This window comes from Hypomesus nipponensis, chromosome 26 (genome assembly GCF_054491055.1).
Source record: "Hypomesus nipponensis isolate SF chromosome 26, ASM5449105v1, whole genome shotgun sequence".
Classification (NCBI taxonomy): Eukaryota; Metazoa; Chordata; class Actinopteri; order Osmeriformes; family Osmeridae; genus Hypomesus; species Hypomesus nipponensis.
In genome coordinates this window covers 9,197,501-9,209,082 of record NC_140386.1, presented here as the reverse complement: position 1 = coordinate 9,209,082, position 11,582 = coordinate 9,197,501, and the positions used below count along the sequence as shown (strand labels likewise).

Genomic DNA, 11,582 nt, shown 5'->3' with positions numbered 1-11,582 from the left:
TGAGGCCTGTTCCATAAAGCCCAAAGTCCAAAACCTGACTTGCATTAGATTAATTAGTTAAGCAGGGCTAAAGTGGTTCCATAAAGGCCGATTTCAGTTCACTCACTCTCAGCTGGCTGAGCGTTTAGGGAATTGGGCTAGTAATGTTATTTTCACGTTTTCAAGCACATTTAACAGAACTATTAAAAGGTTAAACAACTAAAATGCTTCACACAGTAACAAGTGGTTGTGATAACTTTTGAGCAGTTTAGCTCTACCTTAGATAGCGATGAAGCGCGAACGTTAGCTGCGCTGCTGCAAGCATCGAACACATGATGTTCCAGTTATGATGTAACTTCATTCCATGCTGTGTTCAAATGCTTCTTCATATTTGTAGTATTTCCTCCCTTCGACGAAATATACTTTTTACACGAAATATAATTTTTACACGAAATATACATTTTTTCGTGTGAAATACAACCAAACTTTAGAACGCTTCTTCCTAGTTGCCATGTTTGCTGCAGTCTATCTGAAGAAACTATACAAGTTCGCGCATGCGCAACCGCACAGAAAATCGTTGACAGAATCGTTAAGGAATTTTGCTAACGATTCCAAGGAATCGATTCACTGGGAACCGGTTCTAAACAAGATACGCATCCCTAATGAACAACCTGAGATAATATGAAGATCAGGGGCATAACCACGGGTAGGCATTTAATGATCATGAACATTCAAATTAGCATATTGATGATGCATTCACTTCATAAATTATGAGGCATTGCTTTCCCCTACACGAAAGTAGATAAGCTGCTTTTCTAAGTAAAAAGTATTGGTACTGGCCCTGTATTTACTTGGTATCGGATCGATACCAAATGTTGCAGTATCGCACACCCCTAGTAAACACCACTTAAAGGTGGGTAAACGCTATTCCAACATTCCAGAGGTGCATAATCGGCGTTTACGTTTAACCTCCACTACAGTCTTGGTTACAACTGCCCGTAAAGACCCTAACCTTCAGCAATTGTGCTCCATTCCTTGTATCGTCAAAAAGGAAACTGACCTTCTTTTTGGGACATTTTATTGTCCCAAAGGGGAAAAAAAGGATTCATTGGTTCACCTATCGAACACACAACTCACAACTTTACAAACTTTCTGTAACGGTAACAAACAGAATTTCAGTTGGACAAACATCAAAGATTTACAAGAAAAGTGATAAGTGAATGCATAGCCTTTTCAAATGATATCTACGAGTCTTCATGTGGGGGTTTGATGTCACGGCACTTGGTGAGGGAATTCCAACACAGCTACGGGGGATTCCAACCGTTTCCCCGTTCTGTCTCCATGGCAACCCTTTCGGATGGAAGTCCGTTGTAGAAACGGTAACTAAGGGGTCTTGGAGAATCCGACCTTGCGCCTGTGCAGAGAATTCCGAGGTATTTTGAAGGCACTTGGTGGGGCTCGGGTTGAGCTGGCCCGTGGGCCTTTGGAACACATTGTGGCAAGAGGGTTCTTCAGCGAGTCAAAGCCAAACGAACAGACACACAAATTCCTCCTTCTTGATTTAGACCTCTCAGAAATCATACTTTGCTTCAAAAAGTGTAGATGCATACTGATATATCCAAAAACGATATGGATGGAGAAACAAAACAATGGTACTTTTCCCTTTACACATTTAATATGATCAAATCCTAGTTTCTCTTCTGGGATTCGTATAATCAATTTGATCCCATAGGACATAAACAAGTTATACATACACACATATAGAGCTTGTAAATAAACCTTCATGTTGTATCGGCTAGTTTACGGACATATGTGTCGCAGTTCAATGTGTCGGTCCAACAGGGGCGTCAATCCCAGTTTGTCTATCCGACAGGTCCTTGCATCCACCCCCCAACAGGCACATAACTGGCCAACCTTCTTACACAGCGTCAGGGTAGTGCTGCACCATCTCCTCCACCTCTATCACTTCCACAACCAGGTCTCGGATCTCCTGGATGCAGTCCGGGGCTCGGCCCGGCAGGACCCCCACCTCGAGTGCCTGTTGGGTGGGCTCGGCAGGGACAGGGGCCTGGGTGTCTGACGCTACATCCACACTCAACCTGGCTTCTGGTTCTGGAACGGGATTAGCGTTTGCTAGCCCGCCGTGGCTAACGCTAGAATCTCCCTCGAGGCCGACTGCCGGTTCAGGAGGAGGGTCGCAGCCCTGGGGTTCAGCGGAGGTCTGGGATTCGCTCACTCTGGCTTCCGCGTCCGGGTCAGAGGTCACGGGGACGACCTTGTCTCCGCTGCTCGCCCCCTTTTTGACCTCCCCCGCCTCCGCGTCTTCTGTGACATCATCACCGGGCGCCACAGTGTCCGAGGGGGCTGAGTCGCTGTTAGCGGGCGCGTCCGGAGAGGAAGGAGGGGGTGAGACGGAGCTGGGCGGGGCGGCGAGGTCAGCTTCCTCAGCTGCAGTTACAGGCTGCTCGCCACTAGAGGGAGCCTCTGTATCACTGTCAGGGATGCTCTCCCATTCACTCTCAGCCTCTCCCTCGCCTGCCTCCACTTCCAATACAGCCTCTCCTTCTGCCTCGGATTCTGCCCCAGCCTCGGGTACAGCCTCTCCCTCAACTGCCCCAGCCTCATCCCCAGCCTCTGATACAGCTTCTCCCTCTGCTTCTCCTGCCTCAGCCTCTGCCCCAGCCTCTTCAGCCCCAGCCTCTGCCTCAGCCTCAGCCTCTATCCCAACCTCTCCCCCTGCACTAGTTACAGTGAGAGAGGCCAGGCACTCTGTAACGGTCAGTTCTAGTGCTGGGTCAACTACAGCCTTAGGGACATACTCGGGGCTGGGGTCAGGGCTAGGGACTGGGCTGGGGTCGGGGCTATCAGCAGAGGCCGGGGCAGCAGCCTCTCTCTCCAGGGCCACAGTCTCCATCGCAGCCTCCAGTCTGTCTGTGGTGCCGGGGGACCCCAGGCCTGTGATGGCGGGAGGTTCTGGAACACCAGGTGGCTCCCCGGCCTGGGAGCACGTGTCTGTGGGGTCGTCCACCTCCTCTCCCCCGGCTGGGGCGCTGGTGTCCCCGGGGCCCGGCTCTGCTGGGGCCAGGCCCCTCTGCTCAGGGGCCCCGGCCGAGACGAGGCCGGCCTCCACCTTAACGACGTCTGACACGAACACGTCGGAGGCGTCCGTCCCCCCCGCCTCGCCGTGCCCCTCCTCCGACAGCGAGCTGTAGGCGTCCGCTTGCTCTGGTCTCTGGGTCAGCCCGTTCTCAGCCAGAGGGGAGGGGTGCTGGCGGCTCAGCCGTGGGGGGGACACCGGGGGGGTGGACAGGCTGGAGCGGCTGGACTGGCTCAGGAGGTCTCGGCTCTCTGTCAGCAGGTTGTGCTTTTTCAAGATGGCCGCCTCCTTCACCACTGCCGAGAAGTAACAGCAAAACAGTAGTGTGGACTATTAATGAAGTATTCACATGAAAATGTTGATTATAATGTTATTTTTTTAATATTATGGACTGTTAAAAACTGTTGATTGAATGATAAAACGGTGAACTGGTATTGGATGATTTACTGTACCTTTGCTGACTTCCTTGTCTAGTGTCTGGATCAATATGCCCTCATACACATTCTCCGCATGGAGAAAGTTGGAGTGGTCTGCAAAGATGTACTGTTCAAGACCCTGCAGCTCCTGGGGATAGAACCATGTTAATGTACAATAGATCACACATGGTGTGTGTGTGTGTGTGTGTGTTCTCACTGTTTTGCAGGTAGATGCCAGGTTCTTCTTCATGTAGGGCAGAGTGATAGCCATAAGAGCGTCCTGGAAAATCTTCTTCCTGACCGTGCTGCTGTCGTAGTTGTATTGCTGCGACACACACACACACACACACAGGAACAATGGGTCAGTAAGTGTGTGTGCTCACCGTAACTAAGCAACCTTTACTCTCTGGACTGGGCTCTCTGACCTTGAGCACCCTGAGCCGGGCTTTCTCCATGGCTGAGCCGGCACTCTCCGCGTTGTCCTGCTTGGCCTTGTACACCAGCTGCTCAAACGTGTATGCCGCGTTCTCCATCAGCTGGACCGCAAATCCCACAATGCATTTCAACTGACATCATCGATGGGTGACTGATAATTACAGTTATCAGTAACGGTGCTTTCTGTGCGTGTCTTAGTCTCTTTATATGTTTGTGTGTGTGTGTGTATGTGTATGGGGGGTGTGTGTATGGAGGGTGTGTGTGTGTGTGTGTGTGTGGGGTGTGTGTGTGTGTGTGTGTACCTGCTGCAGGTCTATCTGGGTGCTGTGGATCAGGCTGCTGATGCTGGAGTAACCGAAACGTTCCTGCAGGTGCTGGAGCTTCTCCTGGAGGGAGCTGACCTTCTGGTAGCAGCCCAGCAGGTTAGGCCTGTGCAGCACAGCCATGGCCTGGAGGGAGAGGGTGAGGAGGGGGGAGAGGAGAGGAGAGGGGGAGAGGAGAGGAGAGGGAGGGGGGAGAGGAGAGGGAGGGAGGGGGGAGAGGAGAGGAGAGGGAGGGGGGAGAGGAGAGGGAGGGGGGAGGGGGAGAGGAGAGGGAGGGAGGGGGGAGGGGAGAGGAGAGGAGAGGGAGGGAGGGAGGGAGGGGGGAGAGGAGAGGAGAGGGAGGGGGGAGAGGAGAGGGAGGGGGAGAGGGAGGTAGGGAGGAGGGAGAGGAGAGGGAGGGGGAAGAGGAGAGGAGAGGAGAGGGAGGGAGGGGGGAGAGGAGAGGAGAGGGGGAGAGGAGAGGAGAGGGAGGGAGGGGGGAGAGGAGAGGGAGGGGGGAGAGGAGAGGGAGGAATTGTGAGGACAAAAGAGAGATCACATGAGAAGGGAATTTTGAAACTAGAGGTTCAGGAAGTCCACACCTGTTTGAGCTCATCGGTGACCCCGCCTTCTGCAAAGTCCTGACACAATTGGTCCAACTCGCTGTCAGTTATCTCCTGGGCCTCCTGGAAGCCAGAGCTGATTGGCCCCATCAGTTCCTCCAGGACTGAGGCCAGGTAAGGCTGCACACTCTGCAGGCAGAACTTCTCTGCTGGCTCCAACACACTGGCTGCATCAAGACATCAACACATGTTAGACCTATCAAATCGAACTGTATTTCTGTTGCCCTTTTTACAAGCAATGTCACAGCGGGCTTATTGTGCCAGTCCTGTAGTGTTAGACCTACACATTGTGTTTTTACATTGTATTCAGTTCATATTTGCCATATTGTGGATTGACACATGCAAATTGGAGCCTTGGTCAGAAATATATTAATGTTTGCAGTATTTCACTGTTGAATAAGTTCAATTAGGTCATTTCTAATGGGGGTTTTGCCTGGCATGAGTCCTACATAAACTCTCAGAATGGAAAGTTATGTTTGTGCAAATATGTACATGTAAGAAAGGCCAGTGTAGGCGCAGCCTGATTGTTTGTCCTTCCAAACAGCTCCAGCAGTCAGACAGGTATCCATGTCAACACCGCTGAACAGAACAAAAGGACGGGTATGTTGTCATTGTTGTGTGTGTCTACTCATCCTTCCCTGACTATGTTCTACACCTGTAACCACACCCCCACACTCCACACCCCAACACCCCACACCCCAAACTCCACACGCCCACACCCCCACACCCCCACACCCCACACCCCACACTCCACACTCCCACACCCCCACACTCCACACCCCACACTCCACACCCCCACACTCCCACACCCCAACACCCCACACATGTTGGAGCTCGACGCTACTGTTCCCGTTGAACTAACCAACTCAACGCTCTTGACGGATTATCTTGGTTGGCATAAACTATTCACGTAAGTTAACTATAATGTCTCACGACCACTCACTTTGTCCTACATGTGCCATTTTGTTCGATAAGTTGACTCTGTTAGAGAGTCGCGTTCAGTCGCTTGAGGAAGAACGTATGCTAGTAACTTTAGATGCGACTGGCGCAACATCACAGACAGGGAGTCCTAGCGTGAGGGAGAACTCAAGTTTAGCCCCACCGGTTTCACCTTTGCAGCATGGTGGGAGTGGGACTCCTCAGACGTTAGTGATCGGTGACTCCATCACTCGTAACATTAGATTAGAGCAACCAGCGACAGTTTACTGTGTACCGGGGGCCAGAGCTACCGACATAGAAGCTAATCTTAGGGTGCTGGCTAGCACTAGGGCTAAGGCAAAGGCCCAAGCTAAGGCACATGGCGCACGCACTGATGATAGGTATGAGAATATTGTCATTCATGTCGGCACCAATGATGTAAGGCTGAGGCAGTCAGAGGTCACGAAGGTTAATATAGCTCGGGCATGTGACCTTGCTCAAAAGATGAGTCGGCATCGAGTAATAGTCTCTGGCCCACTACCTGTTAGGGGGACTGACGAGATCTACAGCAGGCTTGTCTCTCTCAACCGCTGGTTGGCTCGCTTTTGCTCAGAACAGGGTTTAGGATTTGTAGATAATTGGTCTCGTTTCTGGGCCAAACCTGGCTTGTTGAAAAGTGACGGGCTCCATCCTAGCTGGAGAGGTGCTTTTCTTTTGTCTAGGAATATTGAAGCTATTTTAGAGCAGGCCTGACACTCACTAGAACAAGCCGGGCCACAGTCTCTTAGAGAGTCTGATAGATATGTTGATAGGCATGTTGTGAGCTGTTGGGGGCCCGATAGCTCAGCTTGTAGTGTAGCCAGCGTGGATGCTGATGTTGTTTCTCCCATTGAGACGGTGTCTGTCCCCCGCCATTTTTCCAAATTCCGGCCCTCAATTATTAGGAATTATACCAATTTGATATGTATTCAGCCTTGCTCCCCCGTTGCTCTTCCTACTAAGTTCTCTGATAGCAGTGCCACCTTTTCAGAAGGATTACCTACGTCTAAAGCTGCCAAAAACCCATACTGGAATGTTGGGCTCCTAAACATCAGATCTCTATCCCCAAAGGCAGTTTTGATTAATGATCTGATGTCTGAATGCAACCTGGACCTGATTGGACTCACTGAAACCTGGTTAAAACCTGAAGAATATTCCTCCCTGAATGAAGCATCGCCTCCGGATTTTGCGTACTCACACATCCCTCGTGTCTCAAAGAAAGGTGGCGGTGTTGCTATGATATATAAAGCTAGCTTCAACCTTAGCCTAAAATCCGTAAATACCTTTAAATCATTTGAGATAATTTGCATGAAACCACCAACTACTCTAAAAAGGACTAATTCTTCTACTATTGCCCCCCCTCCCTCATTTAGTTTAGTTACTCTATACCGGCCCCCCGGCCCGTATTCCCTCTTCCTAGAGGAATTTGCAGATTTTAGTGCTGATCTTGTGACATATACTGATAATGTCTTAATTATGGGTGATTTTAACATCCATGTGGATGACCCAAAAGATCCTCTAAGTAAGGCCTTTACTGCTCTATTGGATTCCACAGGTCTCACTCAGGTGGTTTCTAAACCTACCCATCTTCACTCGCATACATTGGATTTAGTTCTCACACGGGGAATCAAGATTAGTGACATCATTGTCCACCCCCACAATCCTATATTATCAGACCACTGCCTGGTTACCTTTAAAATGGATCTCTGCCAGAGCCTTGGAGGCACCCAGAATATTTCTACTAGCCGCTGCATAACCCCAAACACAGCTATGGAACTGGCTAATATTCTACCTGCTGCACTAGAAGCACTGGACGTCCCAAATAAATCATTAAATGCTAAAACAAGGGATCTGAATTTGGTTCTTCAGTTATCCCTAGATTCTGTTGCCCCACTCAAACCAAGGAAAAGAAAAGACAAGAAAATGGCTCCATGGTATTCAGAGGAAAGCCGCACTCTCAAGAGGTCCACTCGAAAATTAGAGCATAAGTGGCGTACCACTAAATTGGAGGTTTTCCGCCTGGCCTGGAAGGACAGCCAAATTGAGTACAAGCAAGTCCTCATCAGGTCCAGATCAGAATATTTCTCGAAATTGATTAGTAAGAACAAACACAACACAAAGTTCCTATTTGATACTGTTGCAAAACTCACTAAGAAAAGTACACTCTGCGTTAGTTCAGATCTCTCTCCCAATGATTTCTTAGATTTCTTTGACCAAAAAATCTATGCAATAAGGGACAAACTACAGACTAGGCCTGGAGGAGTGGCCATCAACACAGAATTTGACTCTATACCCAGCATGCTGCATGTTGAGGCTCTTACCCACTTTAACCCTATTTCTATGGAAGCGTTCATCGAGCTGGTAGATTCCTCGAAACCCATCAGCTGCCTTCTTGATCCCCTCCCTGCCAAACTTTGTAGGGAACTTCTCCCTATTATTGGACCTTCCATGCTTAGTATTATTAATGAATCTATTGTAACTGGACAAATCCCTGACAATTTCAAACAAGCTATTATTAAGCCCCTTCTTAAAAAACCAAACCTGGATCCAGGTTGTATTAGCAACTATAGGCCAATTTCAAATTTGCCATTTCTCTCCAAAATTTTAGAAAAAGCTGTGGCACAACAGCTAACTGAGCACCTCTCCTCAAATCAGCTTTATGAACCTCTCCAGTCTGGATTTCGTCTTCACCACAGCACTGAAACTGCATTAGCTAAGGTAGTCAATGATCTATTATTAGCCTCTGACGCGGGCTCTATCTCTGTTCTGGTTCTTCTAGACCTTAGTGCAGCATTTGACACTGTGGATCATGAGATTCTCCTGGAGCGTATGGAGAACTATGTTGGGATCTCTGGTACTTCACTTCAGTGGTTTAGATCGTATCTATCTGATAGATCACAATATGTCCACTATGATGGTTGCTCATCCAGGAGCACTACTGTAAAATACGGAGTACCACAGGGTTCAGTTCTAGGCCCTCTGTTATTTTCACTCTATATGTTGCCTTTAGGAAACATAATTAGAAGCTCTGGGGTAAATTTTCACTGTTATGCAGATGATACTCAGCTATACATGTCCATAAAGCCTGGAGAATTTCCACATGCTATGGAAAAATGTGTTTCCGGGTTGAGAACTTGGATGACAGCAAATTTCCTTCTTCTTAATTCGGATAAAACCGAGGTTCAAATTTTCGGCCCTAAAAAATACAGAAATAATTTATCCAATCTGACCTTAAACTTAGATGGTGTCAAAGTATCTCAAAGCCAGTTGGTAAAAAATTTAGGAGTCACATTGGACCCAGACCTTTCGTTTGAGTACCATATTAAACAAATCACCAGAACTGCATTTTTCCATCTACGTAATATTGCCAAAATACGAAAATTCCTCTCAAAGGATGATGCTGAAAAACTAATACATGCTTTTGTTACGTCCCGATTGGACTACTGCAATGTGTTGTTCTCTGGCCTCCCAATTACCTACTTGAAAAATTTACAGCGGGTACAAAATGCTGCTGCTAGACTATTGACAAAAACAAGAAAGTTTGATCATATAACATCTACTCTTATCTCTTTACACTGGCTCCCTATCCAAGCCAGAGCTGATTTCAAAGTTTTACTACTAACTTACAAATCTCTACATGGATTGGCACCACTGTACCTCTCCGGTCTCCTTGCACCCTATTGCCCCGCAAGGACTCTAAGATCTCAAGATGCCGGCTATCTGGTAATACCCAAAATTAAGAAAAAAACTGCTGGAGGTAGGGCGTTCTCATATAGAGCACCTCTTCTCTGGAACAAATTACCTGTCTCAATTAGGGAGGCTGATACTGTTTCGACATTTAAAACTAGATTAAAAACGTTCCTGTTTAGTCAATCCTATGATTGTTAAATGTGTGTACTTTCTATATAAACCTGGGGTGTGCGTTTGCCTATGTGTGTATCACATGTAACTTTTAAATTGTAATTTTAGCTTATGTTCACACTGCCCATTTAAATGTTACAAATAAAGTAAACCTGTTATTGTATATTGTTACTGTAATAGTTCCGTTGCTGTATATTTTAATTGTTATAGTTTACTAGTTGGAGACAACGGGGGGCTGGTTGTTTTCATCCTTATTCGTATAAATATAACCTATTTTAGAGTTGTTTCCCCTGGAACAGATTTCATGTTCCAACCAAGGGGGGCTGTCGCTGTCTTGGTGTGTGGGGCTGCATCACATACCCTCTTAGCTTTGTTAAATTGCTGCACTAGTACACACTTGACCGGTGGGGATCTCATTCTATTACGACTGAAACTGTTAGCTGCTCCTGGCATTCTCTAATCCCTGTTCTCCTCTCTGTCCCCCCCACACATCCCTTGTGGTGTGGGGGGTCTGAGCTGTCAGGACCTGCCTGGTCGTCGGTCTACCAACGCTGGACCAGGTCGTCAACCGGAAACCAGCCTCCATGACGGTCAACAGCGAGTTTCCAGGTCCCATCCAACGTCTATAAAGCCGAACAATGGATTTTTGGTGTTTTAAAACCCATTGACACTGTATGACTATGTTTAGCTTGTGTTCTGCTCCTCTCTCTTGCCAACCGTCTCTGGAGGAGGGGATCCCTCTCTGAATTGCTCCTCCCAAGGTTTCTTCCATTTTTTCTCCCGTTGGGAGTTTTTCTGGGAGTTTTTCCTTGTCTTCCTTGAGGGTTTAGGTTGGTTGAGGGGCAGTTCTATGGGCGTATGTGAAGCCCTCTGTGACATGCTTGCGTGTAAAAAGGGCTATACAAATAAATTTGATTTGATTTGATTTGACCCCACACTCCACACCCCACACTCCACACCCCACACTCCACACCCCCACACCCCACACCCTCACACTCCACACTCCCACACCCCCACACCCCCACACTCCACACTCCACACCCCCACACTCCACACCCCAACACCCCACACCCCCACACTCCACACCCCACACTCCACACTCCACACCCCACACTCCACACCCCCACACCCCCACACTCCACACCCCCACACCCCACACCCCCACACTCCACACCCCCACACTCCACACCCCACACCCCCACACCCCCACACCCCACACCCCACACTCCCACACCCCACACTCCACACTCCACACTCCACACCCCCACAACCCACACCCCACAACCCCACACCCCACACCCCCACACTCCACACCCCACACCCCACACTCCACACCCCACACCCCACACCCCACACCCCCACACTCCACACCCCACACTCCACACCCCACACTCCACACCCCACACCCCACACCCCACACCCCCACACTCCACACCCCACACCCCACACCCCACACCCCACACTCCACACCCCACACTCCACACCCCACACTCCACACCCCACACTTTACACCCCCACACTCCACACCCCACACCCAGAGGCTAGTTTGACAAGGTCAGCAGGCCCACAAAAAAATCACACACGCGCACACACACACACGCCAGTGGAATGCTGCCTCAGTTTGACCTGTGGCTGATCTGTGTGTGTGTGTGTGTGGGGGGAGGTGTGTGTGGGTGTGGGTGTGTGTGTGTGTGTGTGCGCGTGCGGCATTCCTGCCCAGGCAGCGTGCGTACCTCGCAGCTTTCCCTCCAGCATGGTTTTGGCGCTGAGGATCTGGTCCATGTCAGAGTGCATGAGCACCTCCTGCTGGCGCACGGCGGTCCTGCACTCCTCCTTCAGAGCAGACAGGCCCTCCAGTAGAACCTGCTGCACCAGGATGTAGGCTGCCTCCACCGTCTGACCGGACGGACGG

The 11,582-nt window shown here is 49.3% G+C and overlaps 1 protein-coding gene across 2 annotated transcripts in view; it reads right to left on the bottom strand.

The window, feature by feature from the left end:
* Positions 1–1,040: 1,040 nt before the first annotated feature.
* Positions 1,041–11,582, bottom strand: part of niban1a (niban apoptosis regulator 1a) — a 19,772-nt gene continuing 9,230 nt past the window's right edge. The window contains exons 8-14 of one of the 2 annotated variants that reach the window (XM_084692926.1): positions 11,404–11,566; positions 4,832–5,019; positions 4,230–4,376; positions 3,918–4,028; positions 3,710–3,817; positions 3,529–3,640; positions 1,041–3,372 (exon numbers count right to left, since the gene is read on the bottom strand). In XM_084692926.1, the coding sequence (XP_084549052.1) occupies positions 1,898–3,372; positions 3,529–3,640; positions 3,710–3,817; positions 3,918–4,028; positions 4,230–4,376; positions 4,832–5,019; positions 11,404–11,566 (2,304 nt within the window). In that variant the 3' untranslated portion in view covers positions 1,041–1,897. Of the gene's footprint in view, positions 3,373–3,528; positions 3,818–3,917; positions 4,029–4,229; positions 4,377–4,831; positions 5,020–11,403; positions 11,567–11,582 lie in introns of both variants that reach the window. The other variant, XM_084692925.1, reaches the window with a different exon arrangement.